The sequence below is a fragment of the Papio anubis genome, chromosome 11, assembly GCF_008728515.1.
Source record: "Papio anubis isolate 15944 chromosome 11, Panubis1.0, whole genome shotgun sequence".
Classification (NCBI taxonomy): domain Eukaryota; kingdom Metazoa; phylum Chordata; class Mammalia; order Primates; family Cercopithecidae; genus Papio; species Papio anubis.
The window spans coordinates 82479373-82498262 of NC_044986.1; the positions used below are offsets into that span (position 1 = coordinate 82479373).

An 18890-nucleotide genomic window follows, 5' to 3' on the forward strand; every position below is an offset into this window, starting at 1 on the left:
CCTCGGCAGCCCCCAGAACAGCCCCATGGTGGCCCCAGGCCTGGGACCTGGAGACCTGAGTTCTATCACCCTCAGGCCCATCCTCCCCAAGGGGAGCCTCTCCACACGTCTTTAAGATGATGCAGTATTGTGGTGGCTACTAAGATGGTGATGAGGAGGCCTCAGAGGATGAATGTGGAATAAAGACTGAGCGAGGGATGTGAGGGGTCTCTAGGTGGGGCCTGACACACAAGCCCACAGTGTCCCCAGGTGGGCCCCAGCACCTTGGCCTGCCACAACTCCTCCACTCACCCACTCACTGCCAAGGCCAGGCTCGCAGAACCTGTAGGCCCCGCCAGCACAGCCCCTCATGAAATGGAATCACAGAGAGGCTGGTGGTGCCATGTGCCCCCAGGCCAACAACCACCTGCAGTGGATGAATGCTATTTTGCAAAATGTAAAAGATTCCAGCAGCTCTGTCTTCCTTACTCCTTCCCTCTCCCATGTGACTAGGCTTTTTGAGCAGGGAAGAGGAGAACTTACAACTAGGAAAGCCACATAGCCCACACCAACTGTAGCTCATCCATACCATCCCAGATGCGGCATAACATTGACATGCAGTCGATGTGTGGGGGGCGCTACAGGACATTTACTCCTCCTTAACTGTGCTTTGGGCTTCATAAAATTCAGGACATGTTCTGGCAGTGTGTCATCCTTGTGAACATCATTTGTCCTTGTCACAACAAAGAGGAGGTTGGGTCATCTGCTCAAGAAACCCATGCAATGCCTCCAGGTGGTGAGGAAGGCTTCGTGCAGGGACAGCACTCCCAGGTGTTCCTAGGGGACCTGCTGGGCTAGCCAGTCAGACAGCTCATATTTACTCCAGAATCCACATTTCTTCCCCACCACACTTAGGAGATACGTTAAAATGCTTTGCATATAAGTACCCTGAGAACCTCTGCCAAACCCTGGCCAGAGACACTGGAACCATATCTTTCCCCATGAAGCCAGCATGCCCTATTTCCCCACTCCAGCAAGTGCAGTGCTGTACGCTGTGTTCCTGGAATCATCACAGATGGAAGAGAGGGGCTCTGGAGGGAGTAAAATCCGGACTTGAATCCTGTTCAATGCCTAAGTGGCTATTTGTGTGACCTTAAGCAAGTCATTTAACAACTTTAGCTTTTCCGTTTCTTCTGTCTGCAAAGTGTGAGGATTAGAGAATGCACAAAGGCAGAGGCATTGTGGGCATGCGAGAAACCTCAGCTTCTGCGCTGCCAATAGCAGGCACATGGGAACAGGGATCAAGACTCTTATCATCGGTGGAGACTGAAGACTATGGTGGGAGCTGTTGGCCCAAAGTCCAAGTGCCATCCTTCCCCCCAGTCTCCTGCCAACACTCTCAAAGACTTGACTGAAGTTAAGAGTGGAGCAAAAGAAACTGTAGCATACTAGAGGGTGGGGGTTTAGAAACGACCTACTGGATACTATTCTCACCACCTGGGTGACAGGATCCATACTCCAAACCTCAGCATCACACAAGATTCCCATGTAACAAATCTGCACATGTACCCCCTGTATCTAAAATAAAAGTTGAAATTTAAAAATAAAATAATGGCCTGACCAAAAAAAGAGTGGCCACCCCAGAGGCATCCCCAGTCCCATCACAACCAGCAATGCAAGCAGGACAAAGCAAGCCCAGTGAATCCACCACTGCAGGCGCTTGCATAATTAACCACTTGGAAATAACACCCTTAGGCCAGTCTTAGTTATGTGTTAAATCCTCACAGGGCTAGAAACAGGAAGGGGCTAAAATCCTCTAGAAGGAAAATGCATGAATATGTGCAGTGAAAATAAAACAGATGCTTCTTAAAAAGCTATACGCTAAATGCTTTATCATAGCTGTCTCCTTCATCCCTTTTAACAGATGAAGAAACAGAGGCTAACATGGTGATGCAAATGGCCCAAGGTCACACAAATAATAATTCAGGGAGCTAGGACTTGCCCCCAAATCCGTTCAACTCCAAAGCCAATAGTCTTTCCACCCCCAAGCTTCACAACAGAGCAAGGAGGAAAGGAAGCAAGGGGAAGGGGCAAGGAATTGACGAGAAGCAAGAAGCAAGAAGCAAGGGGAACAGCAATGAGATTAGCCGACACCATCACCAGTACAGACTCCAGCTGGGGAAATACTGCCAGAAGAGCCATTCCCTGAGCAGACTTTTGCAAACGCACAGCTGGGTATATTCTGAGAAAGAATGGACATGTTAGTGCTGCTAATCCCAGGCTGCCCATTACTGGACTGAATCACTTCACACAGGGCAACATGTTCTGGTGAAAATGCCGGGAGCCGACAGGACATCACAGCCTGACGGACCACCGGCGTGATTCGGCGCCTGCTTAGCAGAGAGCATCAGGGCTGCTGGCCAATTGTACCATATTAAGCATTCCAAATTTTAAGTTCCCCAGCAGTGGGCTTTGGGCTGGCTCCTGATGCATGAGGTAGCATTCTGAGTAATAATTAATTAGAGGGAAAAGCAGAATAAGCAAGCAAAGAACATCAAATGGAATTAGTATAATGCCATGCTTCACTTCAGTTTACTTTCAATCAGAGAGGACCAGCAAGGTGACTGGGGTTGTCTGGAGAATCTGCAGGGAGCTCTTGGCCACCCTGTGACCTGTTCAATCCGCCTCTGCTCCCAGGCACACCACATCCCCAGCTCACCCCTCAAAACCAACCCAGGCCAGAGGGAGACCTGCCAACTCCAGCCCATCACCTCTCTGCCATTAGACTACCTGGGCCGGCGCCAATCAGCCAACTCATAGGTTATTTCTAGTTTGTTCTCAAATTAATGGATTCTTTACAAATGAATGGATTCTTTACTAACTAATGGATTCTTAAACTGATGGGCCCTGTCTTCATTAGAAGGCTCCAACCTCGAACAGAGATGTTTATAAAAGAAATACACACTGATTATTAGCCCAAGTGCCAAAAAAATAAGAATGTCTAATGTATCCTTCAACGATAGGCAAAGACACCTCTTCCAGGTGCTAAGAAATCCCAAGGCAGACCTACCCACCTCTGCAGAAAGCTGGAAATTTATTTTATCCCTAGAGGCTTATACCTGTCAACAAAGAGAGGAAAATTTAAAAAAAAAAATAATAATAATAATAGGCCTGAGTCTTGCGTCAGAAATCTCTGGTAGTGACTTGCAAACAGCCTTCCCATCAGCCTCCCCACAGCTTCTCAGAGGCTGGGCAGGCCTTGAGTGACCTGTCAGGGAACAATCAGGAGCCAAGTAGTGCTCAGAGAATCCCCCCTCACAGGCTGTGTGCTGTGGGCCGAGCACCCACGTGTCTCCATGTCCATTTAGGCTGTGCATAAGACGACTGTGCCCTACAGCCCACCTGAGCCATCTTCTGCAGAGCCCTGGGCACCAGGCCCCTGAGGCCTCAGGCCCCCACGACCTACCTCGTTGATGAAGGAGTGGGCTCCCTGCGGGCTGAGCAGCAGGATGGCACGGCGAAGCGTGTCCCGGTAGCGATTCAGCTCCTCTGTCTTCATCGTGGTGAAGAGGCTGGTGAATACGTGGCTAATGTTCTTGTCCACCTTTTGTAAAGAGACGTCAAGGCCCAGCCGCGAGGCCTGGTCCAGAAAGCTTTGAAGCCCACGGATATCTGAGCAGTGGGAGAAGAGGAGGAGGAGAAAAATCATCTTTAAGTGGGAATGCACTGGGGAGGGTGTCTAACTCCACACGTTCCACCCCTGCAGGGCACCGTGAAAAACAAGGGTCCAAGTCTGCCTCAGGGATTCCCCTCAACAGAGGTTGGAGGACACCGGCATAGACCCAGCCGCGCTCATCAGTGTCCAGCCCTGGCTGACTGTCTCCCCCAACAGGTTGGATGCCATCCAACAGGTCCTATGGCCAGAACGTGCCCTTGATTCACGACAAGCTCTCTTTCTCTCCCTATATGGGCCCAATCACAGCAATTCTGGCCTTCAGGCCACATTTGCTGGAGGTCCCTGGGCCTGACATCCCCAGTCCCCTCCAACTCCCTCTGCTCTCCACATGAGGCTCCTTGACCAACCATGGCCAGTTGAGGCCACTGACTGGAGTGGGCCTGGCCTCAGCAGATGGGCAGTTCAAGCCCTCAGTCCCTGCACCAATGCTGCAAATGCACAGCCTGCACCACAGCACCCCAGTCCTGAGGTGTGGGACCCCATCTGGCTTCAGGGACCTGATTTTCCTTGATGAAACATTCCTCCTGCCCGTTTCCAGCTGGAGTGACTCTCACTCCAAGTCCAGTCAGAAGCCCACATCCTGACTGGATCAGGGATGAGCAGGGCGTTCAAGGAGGTACAGAGAGAGCCCATCCTGGCACGTTGGTGATCACTAGGAGAGAGGCCTGTAGGCACAAACCACCCAGGGATGGAAGATTCAACAAGAAGGAACCTGGAAGCCAATATAGTTGCACTGCACAATGCTACAAATCTATCCTTGCGAGGCCTGAGGGTGCTAAAGTTTTTTCAACCAGTGCCAAAATCATCTCTTGGCACCAGCCTTGTAGAAGCCATTTGACTTTCCCAAAAAGAGACATGCCCAGAACAGAGGCAGGCAGGTCTGAGAGTAAGACATGGTCCTGACGATGTCATTTCAGCCCCTGGGTCCATGTGAGGCTGAGGCCTGTTTCTCCCGAACTTTCCAGTTTCATGAGCCAGTAAATGCCTTTGCTTGCCAAAGGTGGGTAATGTGCAGGCCAGGGTCTCGATCCACAGGCCATTTTTTCACAGCCTGGGATGTTTCTTGCATCTGGCCCATCCTTGCATTTCACCTCCCATAAGCAAGACCCATGCCTGAGTCGCATCCTCCAAAGGACACTCTAGGTCTGCCCAGATCCACAAGCTTCACTGTCCCCATGCCCTGGGATGCCCACAGGCACAGCCTGGCCCATGCAGTCACCAAGATCGAAATCCAAATAAACAGTGTTAGTTCAACCAGGTTTTGCTCCTGACCAGTCCCTCTCCAAAACTCTCTCTGTACTCATTTTGCAAACTTCCTGGTCTACACTCATGCCAAGTGCCATGCAAGCTGCTGCAGGAGTCCCGGGCTCCCTGTTGTGCCAAGAGGGCAGGCTCACCACTAAGTGTAGTCCCAGCTGGACTGTGTGACAGGAGCCATCATGGGGAACCAAGCAGTGTGAAGGAGGAGAGTAGAGCACTATGGCCATCGTAATGAGGGTGCTGGGAGCTGTGCACAGGGACCCCCTTCCCACTGCAGGGGGAAAGCCCTGGACTAGGGCCTCAGCACCTGCCAGGAACCCCAACACCTAGGACTCAGTGCAGTCCCTGAAGCCCTCAGGCAAATCACCATCCCCTCTGAGCCTGAAGGGCTCTCTGTAAAATGGGGATGAAAATCACCAACTACCATTTTCCTGAGACTCTGAGGAACCACACTTCCTGTGCAGGCCACCTGCTTGTGTCTCAGGAGCCTGCACCTGGGAGTACAGGGAGCCCACCTCCTGGTGGTGCATGGGGAGGGCACAGTAGCATACAAATGAGAACCGTGGGGCCCTCTAGAGATGGCAAATGTGTGACCATCCAACCATGACCTCAGCTGGCCCCTTGTCCATCAGCAGCCTGGTCCCTGGAGCACAGCCATGTGACCTAACCCACTGGCTTCACAAAGCACAGGGGTCTCGGTGTCGCTGTTCCCACTGTGTCAGACAGGAAGGAGAGCCAGCCCCAGGGCTGGGATGAAGTGGCCAGCACAGGGCTCCCCCAAAGTGAGGAAAGGTAGCCAACTGAGGACAATACAGTGCCTTACACCTGCACCGGCACTCCAGGCCCCCAACACACAAGCCCCAGGCTCTCAACACCCTTGGGGTTCCCAGAGAGGTAATTTAGTCTCCATCAGCCTGTTCAGGGCTATGCAGATCTGTAGCTCCCAAGCTTCTTGAAAGAAAAGGTGAAGAAGATAAAGACCTCTTCTTAACCAATCAGAGGGAGTAGCAGGGCAAGCGTGCAGAGATGGCTCAGGAGCCCCAACCAGAAACACAAGCGCTGGTGTCAGCCCCAGTCCTGCCCTCTCTGGAGCACAGCACAATGCAAATCTGTCCATCATAAGCTGGAGGACATCTCAGCACCCAGCGGCCACCCACACCAAAACCAGCAGTGGGCAGCTGTGCTGGGCACATAACAGCCTTCCATGGGTGCCAACGAGGGTTTCCCCCTGGATCTGGGCTGTACATAACACAATCTTTAGCCATATATGGCCATTAAAACTTCAATTAATTGAAGAGAAACACAATTACATGCTCAGCTCCTCAGGTGCACTAGCCACATTTCAAGTAGTCAACAGCCACATCTGGCTGGTGGCTACCATGTTGGACAGCACAGATATAGATCATATGAGATTGATCATCACAGAAAGTCCCATTGCCTGGTACTGCCTGGAGAAACCACCTTTAACCAGTGTGGTGTAAACGATATTCCTAAATATGGGAGACTGGCTGCCTTCAGGCCCCTGGCAAAGGCTCCTAATCCCAGGCTTTTTGTTCTCTCACTGTGAGGACTCCTCCAGCTCCAGCTCCGGCCTCGGCCAAGTGACTCGCTTTGACTATGGGACAGTAGTAAACTTGACGCACACATAGGTTTGAAAAAAGCATTTGTGCATTTCCATTTCCACTCTTGGACCATGCCACCACCATGAGAATATCCCCAGGACAGCTGCTGGAGGAATGTGGACACACAGAGGAGAGTGAGGCAGGCACCCAGGCAGCCATGCCCAGCTGCAAGCCAGCCGAACTCAGATGCACGAGCAAGCCCAGAGCAGAACCGCCCAGTTGACCTATAGACTCATAAAAAATAATAAATGACTGCTGTTCTAAGGCACTAAGTTTTGGGATCATCTGTTTCCCAGCAATAACAAACCGATAGATCAAGGTCATCAGATGCACCGTATCTGGTATAGCTTATGAAAACGTTAAGTGAAAGAGCAACACCTTTGCCTTTAAAAATTGCCCTGCCACAGCTTACCTGTGGAACTGTCCACACAGGGCTGAGTGCTAGTCAGCCCCAGGACGAGGCCACATGTCCACAGGGAGCTTCTGCAGCCCTGTCCCTTCCTTAGAACACCAGTGGTCCTCACGGCCCATGGCCTTGGTTGTGACCCAGATCCGAGCACAGCTGCATGATGGGCATGAAGGTGGGATCCTGAGACCTGTCATTTACAAGCTTCTGCTCCTTCCAGCATCTTCTAAGGCCACTGCAAGTCTTTAAAATGGCAGAGACTGGCCATGTCTACAGAGCATACCTTTCTGCACGTCTACCATGTGTACCATGAGGGCTTGCATGAGTCCATGAGTCTGGTAGGGACACCCATGGGGCCCCAGGGACCTTATGCCTCATGCCAGCATGGCCAGTCCTCTCAGCCTGGGGTAAAAGTCTCCTTCAGTCCCTTCCCTGAGCTCCCTCTACCTAAAACCATCTCAACCCATAGGACTATTTCATTTCTTCAGGGAATAGGAGATGCCATGGGCAGGTAGCAACTGTCTTGGCATCCATGAGTACACGAGAACATGCCATATGGGAGGACACAAGCCCTCAGAGCTCTTCTGCACCTCCCACTGCTGTATTTCTGGCTTCTATTCCAGCAGCCCCTAATGGGACTGAGGGTTTACAATCCATCAGAGAGAGTTTAAGCTCCCTGCCAGTGGTGGCTCCTCACGCCTGAAATCAGTGATGCCAGCTGAAGCCAGTGTTCCCGAGGGACCACAGCCCCTGGCTACCACCACCTGCTCCCAGTTGGCTGACAAGGTCAACTCTCAGCCTCCTTTCCCTGAAGCTTCTGTCCAGCTGCACTTGGGGTGGGGCTGGAGGCAGAGTAACAGTGGGGAGCCCAAGCCCGTGCTGCAGCCCTCCTGCCACTCTCCAGGAATGGGGCCACGGAAGCCCACTTCTCTCACAAAGTCCTTTTCTCCCTTCAAGAAACCGAATTTGTAATTCCACCCTACCCCATCCCCCACCCCCAAAAAAACCTGACTGCTGCTGCTGCTCACAGAGAATTCCCCAAGAGGGTAGACAATGAACAGATCTGGGGTTTCCCCCACTGGGCCACAGAGTGAGTGCCCCTCCCCTGGAATCCCTTGGCTCCCACAGGGCTCTGGACTTTGTCCCAGGGCCTCCCCAGCAAGCTCACTATACACACTGGCCAGCCTTACCCACCATCACCAATGCAGCTTCCACCAACCATATGCACCTCCACCCGCCCCCTGGGGAAGGTTGCTGACTGAGGCCTTGTCAGGCCTCGCATTAACCTGATCCAGAACAGGCATGAGAAAGGCAATGGCCACTGGGTCTCCAGGCAGCCAGGAGAGGCATGGACTCTGGAAAAGGCCACTGGACACTGCAGGGATAGGGAGGAGCTCCCTAGAGAGGAGTCTTGTGCCTTAGAGAAAGGAGGAAGCTTGGGGAGCATGGGCCAGTCCACTCCTGCGAGGAATGCAAGGTGACGGTGCCCGGGTCAGGCCTTGACATCGCCTCTCTGCCTGCCAGCACCCATCCGTTCCTTCTTCCCCCAGTACTCACTGAGCACTCTGTATCTGTCTCTCCCCTGGGTATGGGAAAACAAAACTGAATGAGCCCCTGGGGTTCTTGTATCACAGAACTTAACATTTCAGAGGCTGAGAACAAACCAGAACAAATCAACAGCAGGAAAGACAAAGAGATAATTTCCAACAGTGAGAAGAGCCAAAGAAATAAATGCTGGACTGGAGGGGACTTCAGGGTGGGATAGGAAAGACCCTGCCTCGGTGAGGAGAAGCAGCTCTGGAAAACCCTTGGGAAGAACATTCCAGGAGAGCGAAACAGCACACAGAAAGTTCCAGAATGAAGCATCTTTGACATCAAATGAAGAAGATCCTTGCTCGCCCCGTGACAAGGCTGGACTGTGGAACTGCCAGGAAAGGAAGCTGAGGGTCAGTGGGCACCAGGGACCACCCATGGGAAGGAGAGGACACAGGTCCCTCCCTGCCTCCACACCAGCTTTCTGACACCTGACCCTGCTTGCCCAGCACATCCCGGCCACTCGCCCTCTCCCCCTGCATCAGGCTCCACGACTCTGCTCTAAAGCTCCTGCCAAAGTCATCAACAAACAGGGGCCCTCCTCGGTCTTTGTCTTCCACGGTTCTCCAGCATCCAGCCTGCAGCCCTGCCTAATGCCCTCTCCCCCTGGACTTGCAAGCACAATGATACGCCCCTCTGCTCTCACCTGCTTTCCCTTCTCCTCCCTCACACGCTCCCGGTCACATTCCCACTAGTCCTGGACTTCCCCCTGGTACTACCTGCAATGTCTGTTCTCACGTGTCTAAGAAGAGCATCACCACACATGCACTAACGAGGCCCACATCCTGGACTGGCGGAAGCCTTTCAACTTCTCCTCCTAAACATTTCCTGAGTTCCACTCTCCCTTCTCAGGTTCAGCACTATCACCTCCTCCCTAGGATTCATGCAACAGTGTCTTGCAGGGTCCCCTGATCCTAGTATCTGCCCTCTAACACATTCCACAAGAATTTTTTCTCTTGAGATTATATCTGCTCACAATACAGCCCTCCTCCAAACCTTCAACAAATAACACAATTTATGTAAGAGTTGCCAAGAAATTAATATCCTCAAAATTATCAGTCAATCAAGTTACAAACAAAAAGTCTTCTAGAGACTTCATTATTGTGCACAAAATAGACTCCAGACATTTTGAGTACCTAAGAGACTGTGGTCCTAATAGCATTTTTTTGAGACAGAGTCTCTCTCTTGTTGTCCAGGCTGGAATGCAGTGGCGCGATCTCAGCCCACTGCCACCTCCACCTCCCAGGTTCAAGCAATTCTCCTGCCTCAGCCTCCAGAGTAACTGGGATTACAGACGCCCGCCACCACACCCGCCTAATTTTTGTATTTTTAGTAGAGAAAGGGTTTCACCGTGCCTAACAGCATTTTCTATTTGTGTTAACATTCATCACCTGCCTCCACCATGACCTCCTCAAACCATGTACCTTGGGCTCCAGAAAAAGAAGCTCTTTGCCCACTCCTGGACATCCTCCATACACACACACACACCCTCCACTGGGATGCTCCCAATTTGAAATTTACAGAGCCCTACTCCTCCATCCAGACCCAATTCAAACTTCCCCTCTGAGGCCATCTCAGGTCCTCAAGTTGAAATTCATGCCTCCTTCAAATTTAGTAATATTAAATAATATTAATAATATTAAATCATAATATATGGGTAACAGGAGCTAGGCCTTTCTCATTTGTGTTCTTTATCAAACCCCAAGGTTTGGTGCCTAGTACAGAGTCAGTTTATGGAATCAAGTTGAGCCGCAGCGGGAACCTGCCTGAAACCCGGCGTGACTTCAGCAGCCACACGATGACCACATACCAGGTGGAGGCAAAGCCCTACTTAGTAAGGAACTGAAGTCGGGAAAATCATTTTTTCAAAAATCTAAGGTTATAGCTGTGACTATCCCTCCACTCCCTCTGAAAAAAATCAGATAGTATTTTTAATACTGGGTATTTTTGATACTTTCTTTCTGAAAAGTAATTGAAGTGAAAGAAGACATTTCAAATTGCTTCCCCTACTATTTTCAATTTCTGAGAAGGGCCCAGGCACTGAGAGTACTTATAGAGAATATTTTACCATCTGTAATGTACATATATATGTATGAACGCTGCCACCTCACACCCAGAAGAAGTTCACAGTTAGAAGTGTTTTTGGATTATTGGCAAATTTTCCAAAGGCTGAGACACAACTTTGATTCCACAGACTTTCTTTTTTTTTTACTTCTTTCCTATCTGAGCCCCCAAAGATATGCTTTGAATTTCTTCCCAGATGTAGTTTACCCATAATTCAAGTTCACTTCTAAGAGCCCTGCCCAGCCTCCTCTCCTCTTTCATTGCACATTCCCCTCCCACCACCAGCTCCTAACGTCACCATAGTTGTTGCAAGCGGAGCAGGTGTGATGGTGGCAGGGTCTGCCGTTTCCAAGAGAACCCAAAGAACTACCTGCTGTGGCTCCAATCACAGGGGATACCCTTGCCCTCTGCCTACTGGAATCCATCTGGAGCCTCACCTCCACACACCTCACACCTCGGCTTCTCAGCTATGCATTTCCTCTTCCTCCGTTCCCGCCCTCTTCCTTCCTTCCTCACATATTTCCTGAGCACTGTCCTGGGCCAGGCCCTATGCTTGGTTCCAGAACAGCAGAATTTTAAAACTTCACAGCCCTGTCCTGGAGGAGCTCTGGGTCCTGAGGGTAAGACTGACGCTGACCCTGAAGAAAGGAGTGGCTCCCATCTGCCACTTCTTGAGTACCTCCTATTGCCAGAATGTGTTGCATTTGCAGAGAGTATTTCATAAATAAATGAATTCCCTGCAATCGATCCATGTAGATGACTCTCTGTGGAAGTCAGAGGGGTACCAAGCAGGCCCAGGGGCAATTCAGCAAAGGTATGGCACATCCAGCAGCTGTTGGTAAAATTGGAAGCAGGGCTCCCCCGTCGTGGGGTGGCAAGGTCCCCCAGAGCCTAGGCAAGGGCTGCATTCAGGTGAGTAGAATGATGGTGTCCCGCCAGCTTCAGCAGCACAGGGCTACTGCTCTAAGTCTTCTTGCCCAAGGTCTCATCTGGGAGAGTCTTGTCTGGGAGGGAGGCCTCCCCTGTCCCCATCACAATCCCAGCTGCCCAGACAACACTCATGGTAGGCCTGGCCCTGAGGTCCTCCAGATTGACATCCCATCCCTCACCCCAAAAACCTCCACCCTCTGTATTAACCATATCATTTTCCCAAAGATATGAACTTATTTATTTAACTTTTATTTTAGTTTCAGAGTGTATCATATGGAACCAGAAAAGCCCAAAGAGCCAAGACAATCCTAATCAAAAAGAACGAAGCTGGAGGCATCACATACTTGACTTCAAACTATACTATAAGGCTACAGTAACCAAAACAGCATAGGGGTGCTGGTACAAAAATAGACACATAAACCAATGGAACAGAAAAGAGGACCCAGAAATAAAGCTGCACACATACAACCATCTGATCTTCAACAAAGTTGACAAAAACAAGCAATGGGAAAGGACTCCCTATCACTAAGTGGGGCTGGGATAACTGGCTAGCCATAAGCAGAAGACTAAAACTGGACCCCTTCCTTACATCTTTTACCTTTCGATGCTTTGACATCTGGGGCCTTGCTTACCCTGGAGGGCCTGTCTCTCCCTGGGTTAGTAAGCAACTTGCTCCAGAGCATGCCTTTTATCTGCAAACCAACCAATCCAGAGCCCAGAACCCCGAGCACATTTTATATTGGGATCTCACACTCAGGGCCACTATACACTTGTCCCAATCACCCCAGGGCCAGGTACCAGACAACCAGGGACAACTCTATGCCCCAGAGCCCACTGGGCTTATTCCCATCAGCCAATCTTAAGCCCACCTACTCTGCCTTGCCTGTTCCTCCCCATGGAAAGCACAGCCGATTCTTGCCCATAGTATCCCCCCTCCTCCCTTCTGCTTCCCTGTGGCATCCGCTAGCAAGGCAGGCCCTCGTCTCTGGGAATCTGCAAGTATAACAAATGATCTTTTCAATGGTAGTCATCGCCTAATGTATTGGCCTTGCCATACTTAAATCATAATAAAACCTGTATTAAAACTCCCGTGCTCCTTGCAGCACTCTGCAATAGCCAAGACAGGGAATCAGCCTAGGTGTTCGCCAGCCGATGGATGGATGAAGAAAACGTGGTGTACATGCACGACGGAATGTTCTTCAGCCTTTGAAAAGAAGGAAATCCTGTCATTTGCAACAATGTGCATGAGCCTGGAGCAGATTATGCTAAGTAAAATAAACCAAACCCAGAAAGACAAATACTGCATGATCTCACTTACAAGTGGAATGTGAAAAAGTTTAACTTGAAATGGAGAATAGAAAGGTGGTTACCAGAAGCTCGAGAGTTAGGGGATTGGGGAGATGTTGGTCAAAGGAGGTGAAATTTCAATTAGGCAAGAGGAATAAGTTCAAGTGATCTATTGTATAAATGTTGACTATAGTTAATAACAATACGTTGCATATTCGAAAATTCATAAAAGAGTCGATTTTAAGTGTTCTCGCCACAAAAAAAAATAAGCATGTGAGATAATGCACATGTTGATTACCTTGATTTAGCCATTCTACAATGTATCCATATATCAAAACATGTTGTATATCATAAAAACATAACTTTTACTTGTCAAAAAAAAAAAAAAAAAACCACTATCTTTCATGGTGGTCTGAGATTCAGAGCTTAGGAAAAGGCACAGAGAAGCAGCCCCATTGCCCTGCTCCCCCAGGGGTGCACAGAATAAGCACAAGCCTGGGTTCACTATCTGGGTGATCCTGGGCAACCACCTCTCTGAGCCCATTTTCTCACCTGCAAAGCAGAGCCAACCCCACCTTCCTCCTAGGAGGCCTTAGATCCTTCAGTGAGGGGCATACATCACAGCTGGCACTGTGCAAAATAGATGTTCAGCGGCTGTCAGCTCCCTTCCAACCTTCTCATCAGTGCAGGGAACGCCCCCAAAAGGGCTCCCAAATGAACAAATCATCTCTCTTGTTCTAGAGTCTCATCAAGAAGGGAGGTGCCATCCTGACAATCGGGTGACACAATAGAAAACTAAAAAGGTCATCTCTCCCTTCTGTGATCATGGAAATTCCAAAGTTGTAAAGTGGCTTGAAGGGGAAGGTCTGTCATTGAAAACTCTTTGAGAAGGGAAACAAGTTTCTGCCTCTAATAAGGGCTGATAGTACCCAGGAGCCTTCTGCTCAGACAGGTTTCAGAACCAGCCACAGAGCCACATAAGGGCAGATTCAGGAAAGGGAGTGGGTGGTCTGGATGACTCCGTATCGGCACGTTCACACTGTGTGTTCACATGTGTGCTGTTTCAGACACAGGGACCTTGAATGAGCCGTACCCACACCCCCTGCCTGGGGCACTAACAATGGAAGGCTTCGGCTGATCCAACGACGTTCCAATTTCCCACAAAGTTCTACTCCTTTCCATTTAAAAAACAAACACAGGGAAAAACATTTTAAATAATCAGGCTGGAAGATCGAGATTAAAAACAATTTAAAATAAACGTCTACTCCGGCACTTTGGAAAAAACATACCACGCTACATTAAGTGCTTTGAATTAAGTAAATTATGCCAAGTAACTAATTTACATAATTATCAAGATTTGCATTTTACACATGTTATGATGAAAATGACTTTATAAAATAATTCTTCACCAACTTGTGTTCCAAGTTGGGTTCCAGTATTTGGATAAAATTCCACGGTGTTTATCTGCTACTGTCTTTCATGTTTCAAATCTCTGGCTCCTTCAATATTTTCTTTTAATCTGGCAGGTCCCTTGTTCCCACTGCAATAAATAGTCCCTTTGATTTACAATTCCCTTCCATCAACTGAGTGAGATCATATTTTTAAGGAATCTATAATATGCTAATGATTTTTAGAATTTTCACAAATAAAGTTGGATTTTCTGTCACCTTTCACTTACGAGGTATTTGGTAATGATTTTAGCAGTTCTTCCTCTATGATTTGCAGGGATGGTTTTCAGAGCCCTGCTGTTTTGACGCCATTTTTTCAGGATGAGGAATCAGCATGGCATTTCCCCACAAGCTTCTTTCCTGCATCAACAGGCCCCTCGGGGCAGGAGCAAGACCCCAGCCAAAGGCGCCCAGCAGGAGGCTCGCCTCCAGTCCTTGGGTGCTTGGTGCCCTCTCCCTGAGCTGCTGGATTCTTCAATGCTTCGTTTCTTTTCTCCCTCTCTGTGGCTTGTGAGGAAGGCTAACCGTATCATGAAAGATGAAAAAACTGAAGGCCAGAGAAGCTGAGCTCCTCCTTCAGAACACAGAGGAATGACCCACATCATTGCTTTGAAGGAGCTCTGGGTATTTTTCTGGATCCCTCTTTCATTTAAGTAGAGAAGCAAATCTAGAGAAGTAATTTCCAAGTGTTTGTCCAAACAGCCACATGTGAATTTCCAGGGGCTCCAAAGCTGATGCCTTTGGATTTTGTTAATGCCACAGCCTGATGACGTCTCTCCATGGTACGGCCAAACCAATGATGGCATAATCATAACAGCATGTTACAGACTGAATGTTTGTGCTCCCCCAGAATTCATGTGTTAAAATCTTAACCCTCAATGTGATGGTATTAGAAGAGGGGGCTTTGGGAGATAACTAGGGTCATAAGGGCAGAGACCTCCTGGTTGGAATTAGTGGCCTTATAAGAAAATAAGAGGCTCAAGATCTTTTTCTCTCTACCAGGTGTGCACACTGAGAGAAGATGGCCAACTGCAAACTAGGAAGAGTGCCCTCACCAGACGTCAGATCCAGCACCTTGATCTTGGACTTCTCAGCCTGCAGACTGTGAGAATTAAATGTGTGTTGTTTAAGCCCCCCAGCATGAGGTATTTGTTATGGCAGCCCAAGCTTACTAGGACACAGCACATCTTATCAAGGTCTGCCTTCTTGCCAGGCACTATGTGAAGTAATTTGCACATACTGTCTCATTTAATCCCTATGACACCCTCATGTCTTGCCTGAGTTTATCCAGTCTTGGAAGGGGCTCAAATCCAGGGCCTCTGATTCCACAGCCAGAGGTATTTAGCCTTATTCACCAACAAGCTGAAGCCACCTGGGAAGGGATGAGAAGGAGGCAGGTTTGCAAACCCCATCATGTTTGCAATGGTCTGGTTGGCAATGCTGAGGTAGGTGGCCGGCACACACATTTCACCTGAGCCTGAGCACCCATAGGGAATTACCAGAGTATGCCCATTTCACAGATAAGTCACTGGCTCAGAACAGAGCTGGGATTCAACCCCAGAGCTGTCTACCATAAGGGGCTCTGCTCTCTGTGTACCAACACATGGAAACCCCCATCCCCACCCCAGACCTACCTAGTGGCCACCGCAGGCATACAGAACTCCAGAGAGACAGTGCAGCAGGCTGGTCAAATGCTGGAGTCTGGCATTTAAGAATGGCAAGAGGAAACCGTGATGCATGCCATTACCAGCTGTTAATTTGCAATCAGTATTAATAAGTGACATTACACAGTGAAATGTAGCATCTTCATTAGTTCTGTAAATTATCACTCTGAGTAAAGCCCATTCTACTAGAAAGAGCAGCCCCAACTGAGTTAACTTGGAAGCAACCTGGGCTGGGTTCCACCTCTGCAGACCTGTCCAAGGGCCACCCAGGGACTGTCACCCACCCACCCAATGGGCCCTCCTGATCCCTGGGACCAGCAGTGTCTCGGGATCTGCTCTGGTGGGGAATGTGTGTGGGCCTGCCCTGGTCACTGCCCACAACTCCCACCCTCTCAGTGACAGGGTGATGGGACTGCCCCACACTATCTCACCCACTCAGGCTTGCTCCAAGCCTATGTATGGTGCCCAACCAGGCCATGCCCTATTGTGGATACTAGAGAGAAGGATCAGATCCTGTCCTTCTGTCAGCGAGTCCAACAGGAAACGGACAAGAAAACAGTGTTTGAGGATGTACTAGGAACACCAGGGAGTGCACGAGAAGGGATTTGTTTCCCCAGACAGAGGGAAGGTCTCAAGAAAGCCTTCAGAGAGTCAGGAGTTGGAACTTGCAGGATGAAGAGGCATTTTCTGCATGGACAAGAGAGGGAGTATTCCAGACCGAGAGGATGTCAGGATCAAAGGCCTCATGGAACCCAACAGCCCAGCTGGAGACCTGTGCCTGGTTCTATTTTGGTATGAGGGGTGTGGGGCCTTGTGTGCCCCCAACAGGATAGCCACAGTGGCATTTCTGGACAGCAAGGGTGCCAAAAAACCCTGAGACCAGGGCCTAGGGCCCAGCCATGCCAAGCCCACCACTCCTGCCCACTGCCTCCTGTCTCTGAGGCAAAGAAAGGATGACAGCAACAGAGCCACCGCACTGGAGTGAGTCCTGAAGCCCCGCTCTGCGCCCAAGAGTCCCCACAGCCTGAGCAGCTGCTGCCTAGCTCTCAGGGAGGCCACTTCAAGGCAGGGCTGTGGCCCCCCTGTGGGAGAAAGAGCCTGGGTTTTGGGGCCTGCCACAGGGGAGGTGGACTCACGGGTGGCCATCTCTGGCCTGGGCATGGCTCTTAAGTTCCCTGAGCTTCAGCCACTGCCTCTAAATTGAGCAGAGTGAGGCTGTCTAGGGGTAGGACCACCGTAAGGGGCACATGGAAGGACAGATATGAAGCACCTGGGACGCAGCCCATGTGAAGGGCAGGCCACTCGGAACAGCAGCCCATCCTCTCCAGTGCGGCTGCCGCCCCTCACCCACCTGTGCCTTGCCAGCCCTGACAGGGAGGCTTCTGTCTTCACAGCTTTCCACTGACCTCATGACAAGTGTTCTTTAAATTATGTATTTAATTTACATAATTACTCTCTGATATTTACTCGGGTTTAATTTGTTTCCTCGGGAACCTGTCTTTGAAGGGACAGTAGCAACCACAGCTGGAAGTGAAGCCACAGCAAGGGGCCCACAGATGCCACCACCCCTCACTGTGGGCCTCCCGACTCCACTTCTACAGGGGGACCTCACTCTGTCTGAGCTCCAGGGTGCCACAGAGCCTCCAGTGACTGAGCCCAGTGGGTGCCAGGTCAGGTGGCATCCGGGATTCTGCCCCAGGCCTGAGTCTGGGTGCAAAGGAAGGCCTCCCTGACTGACACATTCACTCACACACACACGCTCAGGTATTCCGACTCACCAGTGTTCACACTCACCTGTACTCACACACACTTAGTGGGCTGGAGCCCATCCTACCACTTTGCCAGAGCCTATTGTTACATTTTCAGGAATTTGCAAGCAGTTATTAAACACAGCCAGTATGGATTAAATTATATAAACCTATCATTAAACAAATTATATTAACAAACAAAATTGATAAATACACAAAGCTCATCATTCCCTAATTATTTTGCTGCATTTTACTATTGTCTGCGCTCTTGAGGCTATTAATGTCTATCCTATCTGAAACACCAGAAATAATGGGTGTCACTGCTTCCCAATTCCATGTCCAGGGACATCATGCTGCTCAAGATGGGGCTGCTGGTCAGTACAGGTGGGGAGCTCTGCAAGAACGGAGCGGTGACACGGCTGGATACCCCAGCCCAGGCAGCCCGGCCATGCTAGGAGCAACACAGGTGGCCCAGGGCCTCTGCAACCACACAGAGCCCCACCACGAAAACATGCCTGCTAAGCCCCCAAATTAAAGCCACATCTATATTAATTAAGAGGCAGGATCTGCAGGCCTAATGGGGCTGTCTGCCCATCCATCACAAACTCGTTACCTCCTGCCAGAACCTCTTGGGCCAGATTACAAATGGGATGTAGGGTGGGGGCCAGGGAGGCAGGGCATTATCCTGAAATATAATTTGAATTTTCCTTCCAAAATACCATCCTCGGTCTGATCCATCACATACCGCACCCGCCCAGGCCTGGCACAAGCAAGGACTGGACCGTGGGGCCATCCATCACAGGCCGCCGGAAGGCCCTGGAAATGCCAGGGCTGCTCTTGGGCTCTGAGGAAGGTGCAGACAACTGGACTAAAAGTATGATCAATGCCAGTGGGGTGGGGCTGCAGTCATGGGAAACGGCTGCTGGGACCAACACTGTCCCCTCTCCTCCTCCCAAGGGCAGATGTCCTTCCTGCCAGGAATGCTGGGCCAGGGGACTAGGGAAGTGAGCCCCCATTTATGGCTTATGAAGCGCCTTCTTTGCACTGTCCCACACTTTCCCCTTCATTTTCTCCTCACGGCAAGCCTACAAGGGCAGGATTTTCATTCCTGCTTTACAGAGGAAAAAACTGGGGCCTAGAGAGCTTCAGGCAC

The 18890-nt window shown here is 50.1% G+C and overlaps 1 protein-coding gene across 2 annotated transcripts in view; it reads right to left on the minus strand.

Moving 5' to 3' along the window:
- GRID1 (glutamate ionotropic receptor delta type subunit 1) overlaps positions 1-18890 on the minus strand; it is a 784539-nt gene that overhangs the window by 556520 nt on the left and 209129 nt on the right. For both annotated transcript variants that reach the window (XM_003903675.5, XM_021943982.2), the window contains exon 4: positions 3446-3651. In XM_003903675.5, coding sequence (XP_003903724.5) covers positions 3446-3651 — 206 coding nt within the window. The remainder of the gene's footprint in view (positions 1-3445; positions 3652-18890) is intronic.